This window comes from Rhagoletis pomonella, unplaced genomic scaffold (genome assembly GCF_013731165.1).
Source record: "Rhagoletis pomonella isolate Grant_MI unplaced genomic scaffold, Rhpom_1.0 Rhpom_scaffold_00002, whole genome shotgun sequence".
Taxonomy (NCBI): domain Eukaryota; kingdom Metazoa; phylum Arthropoda; class Insecta; order Diptera; family Tephritidae; genus Rhagoletis; species Rhagoletis pomonella.
This window is the reverse complement of record NW_023458556.1, coordinates 33,502,456-33,514,079: the sequence shown is the minus strand read 5'-3', so window position 1 is coordinate 33,514,079 and position 11,624 is coordinate 33,502,456. Positions and strand designations below refer to the sequence as shown.

Genomic DNA, 11,624 nt, shown 5'->3' with positions numbered 1-11,624 from the left:
TTTTTTTCAAAAACTTTGTGTCATTTATTTCAAAAAATATATTAATCATCCAGATTGCACTCACCTTACTATTACTGCAATAATAAATATCCGACATTTTGTGGCGTGTTTCGAAGCTAACGTCAAAGATTTTTTGCAAAAGCAATTTCCATGTAGAAATCACTAGTTTCCTACAAAACTTAAATTTTTCTTCACTATATACCGTTACAATTTTTTTATTTTCAAACACTTTCTTTTTCATTCAATTAAATGTCAAGGAATTCTGCACAAAAACAAAATGTTTCTTTTAGTTTTTAGAAATGCGTTAAGTGCGAAAAAAGCGAGTAATTTTTCTTTCAATGGCAATGAGTGTTTTTAATTCAATATTTTAAACCATATTTGTATGAACATGTGCATACATATTTGCATAAATACAACTATGGAATATAAAATAATAATAAAACAACAAAGAAACGCGAAAATTAAAAATAAAAAGTCAACAACAATGCGGTTGACGGCAACTTTCTACTTCAGCGCGCACATTGCAATCCGGTAGCAGCACAACAACAATAACGTGAGTTACTTATTGTACTAAGTATGTAAGTATGTAGGTATGTTCATACTATGTATATGCAACCACAGCAGCAACAGCAGCAGGTATCTCGATCGTCAGCAGCAATACCCGGCGATCTTCGTAGTCATGAGAGAAGATAGTAATGGGCTTAGCTATAGGCTGCAACAGCGATATTTTTCACCGGCAGGGGAAAATCGTTGCCGTGCAATTTCTTCAATCAACTACGTACATATGTATGTACGTATGTACCATCAGTTGCCGGCAACAACACACAAACGAGCACTAACGTTATTTATTACAAGCGCACCACACTAATGCCTATTGAGAAAATCATTCACGAGAAAATCTTTAGTTACTGCATCTCTATATAGGGATTGGTATATACTATATTTGTATATATATACCTACACTTGTGGTCAGCTGATTAAGTCAAGTGACATTTTGACTTGGTTTTGCTATTGTCCTTTTGTTTTTTTTTAATGTTTACATTTTTTTATTAAAGTTTAGCACTTTACCTAACCACCGCCACATAAATTCACATTTCAAACTTCTTGCAAAAATTATGAAAATTCAATAAACTCCAACATTTGCACCAAAAAATTTTAAACTTTTTATTTAGATTTTTTAGATGGTGCTAGGCACCCATACGAATGAAATTGTCGAGCATATTTTATATAGAAGAAAACGCACAACACCGTCAGCCAAAAAAATTATTAGAAATCAACGCGATTTTCTAGCGTCTTGAAATTTGCACTTTAACCTACTAAAATTTACCGACTACAAAACTGCTTACCCAAAATTTTTCTAAAAATTCTGAATAAAAAGTTTGAAATTTTCGGTTGCAATTTGTTAAAGTTTGTTGAATTTTCATAATTTTTGTACGAACAAACAAAAGAAAAATAGCCAAAACTAATCAAAATGTCACTTGACTTAATCAGCTGGCCACAAGGGTTTGTATGCATGTACATATATATGTATGTCGTTAAGTATCGTTGCACTTACTAACGCTAAATACATATGTATTGTTGCTGTCAGATGTGTTGCTGACGTTAACGTCTTTTTACAGGTATTGTTTTGTTTTTCTATTCTGACATTACAGGTTTACACTTTTACGCGAATCGTTACAATGTTCAACTCAAATTTCACATTTTTTAAATTTTGTTTCAATACCTTTGCTGCAATTTACAACAGCTCAATTGTTTGTTCACATTGACGACAAGTGCACGCAAATCAAGAACAGTGGAAGCAAAAAAAAACTAATATATATATATATATATGTGTAACAGCGTAAATTAATAGTAAACAATATTGTTAATTGTACTTGTTGCCAATTAGCCGAGCAGAACACCCCACACACGTTAGCGGCTACGGCTGCGCGATGAAAGGTACGTACATATGTATGTACATAGGTAGGTAGGTAATACGATAGCGAAAATTTTACGCGCCGCTCCTTGCTTGCAAACGGATCAGAACAAAAGCAAAGCGTCAAGAGTAAGTACGTAAGCAATTTAAAAAACGCCAAGTCAAACTGCAACGGTCACTGCAACTAACAACGATGAATTTACACTCTCGCCAATTCACACTAAACCGACTCCGCACAAAGCTCGAAACGAACTGAAAGTGCACCATTCAAGAAACAACCAAACCAAGAAAATCATCTGGCTACCAATAAAATAAGCCAGCAGCAACGTAAACGTAGCTAGCAGCAGCAGCAGCGCAGCTGACTTCACCTCTTACTTTTTAACATTTACCATTTAAAAATTCCAGTTTTGGTGTAATGCGCGCTGAGCAGGCGCTAGACGGCTGTGACGATCGCGCTGTCGAACCGCGCTGTCAGTTGCTTGTCCGCATTTTTTATGGCGCGTTCAATTGGTCTAAGCTGGTGGAGCAACTAAGATTGTTGTCTTCAGCGCAGCATTTCCAACTTATCGAGGAGTAACAGCAATTGCTTCATTGACAGCAGCAATGGTTATTGCGAATACACTTGTTGTTGTTCGTTTTCTTTGCAATTTGTATTTTGTTGGCGTGTGAGTTCGAGTGCAACTTGTTTGGGAGAAGAATCGATCAAACGAATATTTTTCAAAAGCAGTGACGTGAAATGGGCGAAAAATTTGATTGGTTCAGTTCAGCGGTTGCACCCTAGGATTGGTTAGTCAAAAGGGTTTTTTTTTGTCTTTGAACCAGGGGCTCGTTTCGGGAGGCTGGCTTAATAATGTGCTACAAACCGAAGCGCACCGTCAACGAACTGATTGGGCCCTATCAGTGTGGCTTTAGACCTGGCAAGTCCACCATAATAATAGAATAAGAGATTGGCGCTTACACATATGTTAGTGTTTGGCCGAGCTTCTCCTCCGTTTTGTGGCGTGCGCTTTAATGTTGTCACACAAAGGAAGGGACCTACAGTTTTACGCCGACTCCGAACGGCGATTGTATTTTTATGAGAAGCTGTTTTTCATGGCAGAAATACACTCGGAGGTCAAGGGACGACCGCTGTTAAGATGCGATGTTGCCTTGGCCAGGTCTTGAACCCAGACGTTACGGAGTGAAAGCGCGCACTGCTTACCACTACACCACAGCCGTCGACAAATCCACCATAGACCACACCAAATCTTGGAAAAATCCTGCGAGAATAGAATCGACACATACCATATATTTGTCGATTTCAAAGCCGCTTTCGACAGCACAAAACGAAGTTGTCTTTATGCCGCGATGTCTGAATTCAGTATCCCCGCGAAACTAATACGGCTGTGTACAATGACGTTGAGAAATACCACCAGCTCCGTCAGAAATGGGAAGGACCTCTTCGATCCGTTTGATACCAAACGAGATTTCAGACAAGGTGACTCCCTTTCGCGTGATTTCTTTAATCTGATGTTGAAGATAATAAGAGCCGCAGAACTGAACTGCTCAAGTACGAGACTTTACCATTGCGGGCGTATGCCGACGATAGCGACATGCCTTCTCGGGATTAGCTAGAAAAGCAAAGCGAATGGGTCTGGTGGTGTAAGTAAAGTCATCCCACGTAGTACAAAAATCAAACTCTATAAGTCACTCATCATGCCTGTGCTGGTGTATGGCTCGGAGGCATGGACAATGTAGACATCTGATGAGGCCGATCTTAGAGTTTTCGAGAGAAAGATTTTGCGAAATATTTCCGGGCCTTTACGCGTTGGCGATGGCGAATACCGTATACGATTCAACGATGAGCTGTATGAGCTTTACAACAATATAGACATAGTGCAGCGTGTTCAAATTCAACGGCACCGCTGGCTAGATCATGTCGTTCAAGGCGAATTTATACAAGGTGGTAGCGGCAGCCCAAAAACAAAAATTGCACTAACAAATTATTCGCTCGTTGACAATCAGCACAAAAAAGAAATTTGCAACAAACACATCATTTTGACAATCAGTACAAATTCGCCTTGAAATCAGAAGCTCTGGTAAGACCACTTATATGAATTCACCTATTGATGTCGTTCAAATGGACAGAAACATTCCAACACTGAAAGTATTCAACGCGGATTGCGATGCTGGTAACAGAGGAAGAGGAAGGCCTCCTCTGCGTTGGAAAGACCAGGTGGAGAGGAACTTGGCTTCACTTGACATTTCCAATTGGCACAGACGAGAAACGACTGGTGTGCTGTTTTAGACTCGGCCAAAATCGCTTAGGCGGTTACAGCGCCAATAAAGAAAATATTTAATAACAGGTGAAGTTACAAAATCGATTTCAAATAATTTCTATATGTAAGTTGGTTTTATTTTCTCCACCTCCCTAAATTGATTATAAATCGTTCCAGCTTATTAATCAATTTATAATTTTTTTTCCTACTTTTACATTTTCCACGACTGATTTACTGCTTCAAATTAGTTATGACATAATATATCGACGACGAATTGCCTCCACATGTATGTGCATATGTATGTATGTAACTTTATTTGAAGGTTATGTAAAATACATTTATGACTTTGCACTCCTATTAGATTTCACTTAAATGAAGCAGAAATAAAAAATAAAATTACGACGGAGGCAATGGTTAATGTCAATTTTAATACTGTTAAATCAAATTAACTTACTGAGGAACTCAATCTTCTCAACGCGACGGCCAAAACAAAATTTAATGAATTACCGGAGGCAAGTCTAACGATTACACTGTACAGCACTCGGCTGGATTTTGGACCAAACCAACTTTTTTTTTTTTTAAGAGACTGAGTCATAAGTAAAACAAGTAATTTCTCCGTTTTTTCGAAGTTAGCCTCCGATTAAGGTCTATATATCTAGTAATAACAATTGGCCAGAAGAAAATTTTTATGAGAATCTTTCTGTAAGTAGAAGGACCTTAAAATTTAATTTTTAAAGCTAGCTTTTTTAGCAAAAACACTCCCCCCGCTTTTGTTAAAAATGCTGGGTTTTCAAATTAGATGCTAAGTTAAGAAACAAGAATATAGAGGCTACCTTGGTTTTCCACTTAACGTCAAGTTGGTTTCATTTTTATTGGAAATAATGCTAAATGTATTTGTACACGAAAACAATGGCAGAAGATATTATTTATTACCAGAGCTGGTAAAAATATGCAAATGCTTGAAAAAGCCTATTTTGCATATTTTCGGCAATTTTGTTGGTTTTTACCTAAGTACATATGTATGTATATTCGACTTGCGTGCATATGTTTGCATATTTAGCAACATTTGATATATTTTCTGCGGTAAAGAGACGATAGATTCGTGTAAATGTGTATGCATGTAGGTTTTTAGGTACATATATTTATTACATGTATTATTTAAAGTGACAAAGAAAAGTAAGTACATATGTTTTTTTTTTGTTTGTTCCTCCAATAAATATTTTAATTTTTTTTACACATAAATATTTATTAAAATATTTCTCCCATTGGTTTCAAAGTGATTTCGTGTATCTAAAAAATTAATAACCGCATATTATATATTTATTTCGTTGAAATAAAATCATAAAATTTCAGCTACCCACCTGTACGTGAGGCGGCGTACGTAGTGCAAACAAAACCGCATCGGCTATATTTTCTGGCTCCAGGCGCGCCATATGTTTGACATAGAAATGAATTTCCTCAGGAAATATGTTTGTGTTGACGGCACCTGGGCAGATACCCTTTGGTAGTAGACAAGGTTAAGCAGAAAACGAAATAGAGTATGTTTAAGATTTTGTTAATAAATATAAAGCAGTTTCTGATGAAATGTATGTAAATATAGGTTTAGCATATATGTAGCATATAGCTTGAATGACAGTTATGGGCATTTACAATAGGGGTATCCACACGATAGTTTTACCAAATAAGTAGCTGGATAGCTGTGAAAGCCCTTTTTTGGCTTATTGTGCCTGAATCTGCAAAAATTGTTATCAACAGTTGTTTCGTTACGTGTTTGATGGAAAAATTAACAAAGAATGCCAAAAACTTTTTTCTTAATTTTTCATTAAATAAACATAGCTGAAATACTTCGTATGCATTCGCGTGAGTGCGGTTTACCGACTACCAAGAAATTATCGACTTGTGCACCACCATAGTTTGATGGTCGGAATCCGGTAAAAAGATTCATCAGCACATTTTCAATACATTTTGAAGTGGGATAGGGCGTTCTTCAGCCAAATTCTTAGATAGGATGTTTTTCAACAAAAATCTGAAATAGGGCGTTCTTGAAAAGTTTTTTGAGATAGGGCGTTTACGAACTGGCTGCCGAGATAGGTGGATCTTCCAATCAGCAATCGATATGTGAAGATCCTCAAAGTGTGGAGAGGGAACAACAACAGATAGAAAAAAAATTTTAATCAAAACGTTCAGCTTTTCAATTCCATTTCTTAAAATAATTTTATTTAAACAATTTATTTTTTATATGGAAGAAAAGAGACTTGAAACTTGCACCTTATTATACCAAAATTTAATGGGCTACAAAACTGAAAATTTTGAATAACATTTTTTTCGATTTCTTGAATTTTTGTCGTCCTATATGAAATTTAAAAAATTTATTCTGCTGGTGTTTGCTGTTGCATGAACAATATTAAAAAAAAACAAGTAATTTTTAGCAAAAAAAAACAGACTTCAATTCTCATATAAAAATATATATACATATATACATATATTTCATGATCCAATGATCGGATCTAAACCAGATTAGTATGCAAAAAGAATTATCGAAATCGTTTGACGTGGTCCAAAGTTGTGCGGTAACATACACAAAAATAAAAAATAAAAAATAAAAAAAAATATTGCGACGAACTGATAACCTCCTCCTCTTTTGGTCGGTTAAAAATAAGAAAAATGTGGTATGGAAAATATAAATAAAGAAACGTCAGCGTATTTATATTTTTAACGCTGACTGTAAGTACTTTCTACGGATTATGTCACAAAACTACATTGCTTATAATATCAGAAATTAATGCAAAATAAAGCAACGCCAGAACCAAAGCAACTGTGCTTATAAGCAATATATTGGCACAATGTTCACTAGTACCTTCGTTTTGGATTTGGATGATAAGTGTCCTGGTCGATGGGTTCAGGCTAAAATGGGTAAAATGTTTGGTATGCATGGTATTCTGGGTTTTGATATAACATCGAACATCCAAAGGGTAATCAAGCCAACCTAATAACTCAAAATTGGTAAATTTCCACATTCATGCTTCTGACATAAAGAGGACGATGTAAAATTTACATATGTCATACGCAAAAAATGTCGCAAAAAAAATTGTCAGTTGGTATACAAACACGGTATTGCCATATTTAACGAAAGTAAAGTGGAAAGTATATATGTATGTATATTAGAATGGGTCAAAACCAACATTAAACCTTTATAATAAGTGGTTCGGTTTTCGTTTCAGATGAAACATTCGTGCAAAATTTCGGTTCGGTCAATGGTTAAGTTCACCGGTTCACGACCCAAATTAAAATACTAAGGAGATATAACAAACTAGCTTGCTTAAATTTGCTAAGAAATTAGGATGTCAACTTTTTACGTTACGTTAGTTACGAGTATTATGCATATTTATAAATAAATAGGACTTCGCCAAGAGTGATAACTAATTTTCTTAATAAATAATGAATAAATGAAATACATTAATTACTTGGCCACAAAAAAACATATGATAAAAAATATTTAACTTTAAGGTGCTGCTGGCAGATTTAGCAATGAGATAATGCATATTGAAAATAGTTTAAGTCAAAAAAGTTAAGAACAATACTGTTCATTACGGCTGGGAGTTCTATCTGGTTTTTTTAATATTCGGATATTCGAATATCTGATTGAAAATCTGAGTATCCGAATATTCGGATATTAACCGCATGTCCTGATAACAAAATCAACGGATATTAGCCAGATATTCGATACCCGGATAGCCAAATTAAAGGATATGAACTAGATATGAACGAATATTCCCAGCCCTGCTGAAAATTCATATTTAGATACAATTGTACATAAATAAAAAGCTTACGGTGCTGCTATGAGTGTGATTATGTACGGTACCACAAACTCACCGTTACTCGGACTTTGCTTTTGTGCAACTGAAATTCTTGTCGATAAGTTTCCGTCATGGCTGTTATGGCAAACTTAGTCGCCGGATATATATTGAAACTCGGTAGCACATCGATAAAATTCAACACTTGTTGTCCCGCAATGCTATTGATGATCAAAATATGGCCCTCATTGCCACGCTTCAACATGCCTCGGAACACTTCACGAGTACACCACAATACCGCCATTACATTGGTATCAATTACCTGGCGTATCTTCTCCGTGTTATTGTCAGCCACCAGTTCCGTCTCACGCGTAATACCAGCATTGTTGAGCAAAACATCTGCACCACCCAACATGCGTTCAGTCCAATCAAATGCCGCAATAACTTGATCCTCTTTGGAGACATCGCAGCGGCCTGGAATAAATTGGGGCTGCAGTGCTGGTGGCAAACTTTGCTTCAGCTCCTGCAGCTTAGCTTCACGACGTGCGAGGCCGACCACACGAAGACCTGCTATAACCAATGCACGGGCACAAGCGGCACCAATGCCACCGCTAGCGCCAGTGACCACCGCCAATTTACCTTGCCAACGTTCCATTAGATTTTGAGAGTGCTTTAAAAGACAGCTGCCTGGCAACTGAATAGCAAGTGCAATGCATTGTCGTTCATTTTGCTACGAGTGAATATTTTAATATTTATATTTGTATGTATTTGCGTATGTACATATCTTTATATACATTAAGGCGTATCACGAAAAAAAATAATTAGCGTGTGTTAGTTTTATTCGAATACTTATGTCGAGAAAAAATTTTGGCTGTAAAATTTTTGTTTAGGCTTCCGCTAAATCGCGTTTTTTGCTATAACACGATAAACTTTTTTACTTTCATATGTCGTGATACGGCTTAATGTACATGCATATATACAAAGATGACAGTTGATCCAATTTTTCGCAATATCGATTACCACTTGCGCTTATTGGGCTTCCGCCGCTTGCTATCATTACATATCTCTATGCCAAATCATTAGCATTTGCAGTCGCATTCAGCATGGAGCGTTGGCAAGGCAAAATTGCTATGGTAACTGGTGCCAGCAGCGGCATTGGTGCCGCTTGTGCCAAGGCATTGGTCTGCGCTGGTTGTGTTGTTGTGGGGCTAGCTCGTCGCCAGGAACGGATCGCGCAACTCCAACAAGAATTGCCAACTCGAGTGCGCTCCAATTTGCACTCCTACAAATGTGACATCACACGTGAGGAAAGTGTGCGGGATGCTTTTAAGTGGACCGAACAGAGGCTTGGCGCCGGTGTTGATATACTGGTGAATAATGCCGGTATTATAGCGACTACAGAGCTAAGTGGGGCACAAAATACGAACGAGATACGCGCCACCATCGATACGAATCTGTTGGGCACCATTTTTTGTACACGCGAGGCTTTCAATTCGATGCGTGAACGCAATATTGATGGTCATGTAGTTATTATTAATAGTGTAGCTGGATTACAGGTACCTAATTTGGGACCAGATTTGCCATCATTGAATGTATATCCGGCAACGAAGTTCGCTTTACGAGCGATGAACGAAATTTATCGACAAGAATTTCAGCGACACAAAACACGCGTACGAATAACGGTGAGTTGAAGGCAAATATGTATGTATATTAGGAATTAAGCACAAAACTTTTTTTAATTAAATATACTTACCTATGAGGACAGGGTGATGAAAGACCAACCAATAACGTTTTTGTCAGAAGTTGGTACAAAAACTCCGAAAAAAAATACAATTTGTCCTTGGGTGGCGAAAGCATATGTACATACATACTTAGACATACAGAAACTTCCATATCAACTAATGTAGTAAAAAGGGGAACATTTTGAGATCATTTTTACTCCCTTTTGAATACTATTTTTAAAAAAGTGTGTATTCAAAGAATTATTTTACTGAAACAAGTCAGAAAATAATAAACATTCTTAGTTATTTTTTTCTTTCTTGTTAAAAGATCGATTACACTGTGCTGCACTAAAAAAAACCCGGGAAGTTATGTATATTTTCTGGTAGGTCTTTTTGAGTGAAACAAGAATCGAAATATGAAATTCGCCAAACACCCCGAAAATTTTGATTTACCGTTAAAAACCCGGTTTTCGCACCTTTGTGCACTTATAAGCCTGCAACTTAGTTGATTATGAAGCGAATTTCAGTTTATTGCCGGTTAAAAAGAAGAAACTTAGGCCTTTAGAATGATATATATGTGAATGAAGAAACCTTATGACACCTGTGTGTATTTACCCAGCAAAAATTTATTTTTTACTTTTTTTTTGCATTTTTTCAATTTCGGTGTGGTTTTTACGCACTATTTTATAAGAAAACCATGATGGTCCTAAATTGATTGTAAAACTAAATTTAATAATGAGTAAAATGAACGTTTATTTTCAAAAATCGGATAAAAGTTTACTGAGTTATTCAACTTTTTATGAAAACAAAATTTTTGAACAAATTTTATTTTTGGCTCTACAACTCAAAAATGTTTGCATGACAATTTTTTTTTTAATTTCACGTTTTCTATGATTGCAAAGTATGGCCATCCCGCGAGCCGCATCAAATAGGTGGGAAAAACGTTTTAAACGCCCTATTGGTTATAGCTGAAAATGTTGTCCTACCACCACTGCATTTAAAGCTAGGATATATGAAACTATAGGGGTATTCTAGCAGTCTTGCAAAGCCCTTGCACGTGTTCAAATCCATACTTTGCGATCATAGAAAACGTCAAATTAAAAAAAAGGTCAAGCAAACATTTTTGAGTCGTATCGATAAAAATAGAATTTTTTCACAAATTTTGTTTTCATAAAAAGTTGAATATCTCAATAAAATTTCATCCGATTTTTGAAAATAAACTCGTTTTATTAATTTTTTATTCTCTCATCTGCTACTTTTTCATCAGTTTTATCTCTTGTCATGAATTTTTGGTATTTTCATAGGACCTCAAATTCGTAAAATTATGAGCGACGTGGGCTTTTTGAACAAGCTAAGCTCTGTAGAAAAACGTGCATGGAAGAGTTTTGTAGCGCTGTGCAATAATTTCCTTGGAAACCACAGAAGCGACGACTATATAACGGTTGTTAAAGTCGAGGTCAACAGGCACAGCTTCCAAAACCTACTAACCAAGAAAACACACTTTTACTAAAGATTTTCAAAACAACTTGGCCAATTGAATAAACTCACCTGGAATTTGCAGCCAAAAATCGCTCTGGTACTAACACTTTAAAAGTTTTATTTAAGGTGTATTTTAATACATCCTACCAAAATCTGTGAAAAACGCAGTTTCGAAAAAAACTGTTGGTTGCATGTTTTTTCTTTTTTTTTTTCTCGGAACTACCTGCAGAAACTTTTTAGCTCATCCTTTCCGCATAAATAGGTATATTTAATTAAAAAAAAAAGTTAAAAATGATATGTTTGTCTAATATACACATACTTGTGTATATATTAACAAAAAAAAAAATTATTCTTCTCCGTAGTCACTCCGCCGACCAGTACATGTTCAAAAATTTATATGGCATACATATATAGCAACGCATGTAAAAGAAACGTAAAAGCGTAAGAGAGTTTTATG

The 11,624-nt window shown here is 36.0% G+C and overlaps 3 protein-coding genes across 3 annotated transcripts in view; 1 reads left to right on the top strand and 2 right to left on the bottom strand.

The window, feature by feature from the left end:
- The window catches only part of LOC118753056, an 81,812-nt gene extending 81,487 nt beyond the window's left edge, over window positions 1–325 (bottom strand). The window contains exon 1 of the mRNA XM_036487910.1: window positions 65–325. Coding sequence (XP_036343803.1) covers window positions 65–241 — 177 coding nt within the window. The 5' untranslated portion in view covers window positions 242–325. The remainder of the gene's footprint in view (window positions 1–64) is intronic.
- Window positions 326–5,298: 4,973 nt separating this feature from the next.
- Window positions 5,299–8,649, bottom strand: LOC118733503 (farnesol dehydrogenase). Its single transcript, XM_036462910.1, has 3 exons — window positions 8,047–8,649; window positions 5,535–5,672; window positions 5,299–5,463 (listed from the first exon to the last, which is right to left on the bottom strand). Exons 1-3 carry the CDS (start codon window positions 8,620–8,622, stop codon window positions 5,422–5,424), a joined length of 756 nt encoding a protein of 251 aa, XP_036318803.1. The 5' UTR covers window positions 8,623–8,649; the 3' UTR covers window positions 5,299–5,421.
- A 416-nt stretch (window positions 8,650–9,065) lies between these two features.
- LOC118733501 (farnesol dehydrogenase) overlaps window positions 9,066–11,624 on the top strand; it is a 4,778-nt gene continuing 2,219 nt past the window's right edge. The window contains exon 1 of the mRNA XM_036462909.1: window positions 9,066–9,649. Within this exon, the coding sequence (XP_036318802.1) occupies window positions 9,071–9,649 (579 nt within the window). The 5' untranslated portion in view covers window positions 9,066–9,070. The remainder of the gene's footprint in view (window positions 9,650–11,624) is intronic.

What these genes read in the sequence shown, in the direction of transcription:
- LOC118733503 (XM_036462910.1), bottom strand. Translation starts at nt 8,622, where the DNA reads ATGGAACGTTGGCAAGGTAAATTGGCGGTGGTCACTGGCGCTAGCGGT. An exon ending in AAAGCAAAGTCCGAGTAACG is followed by an intron (nt 5,673 to 8,046) that starts GTGAGTTTGTGG and finishes CTACTACCAAAG; the next exon opens with GGTATCTGCCCAGGTGCCGT. An exon ending in GTACGCCGCCTCACGTACAG is followed by an intron (nt 5,464 to 5,534) that starts GTGGGTAGCTGA and finishes TTAATTTTTTAG; the next exon opens with ATACACGAAATCACTTTGAA.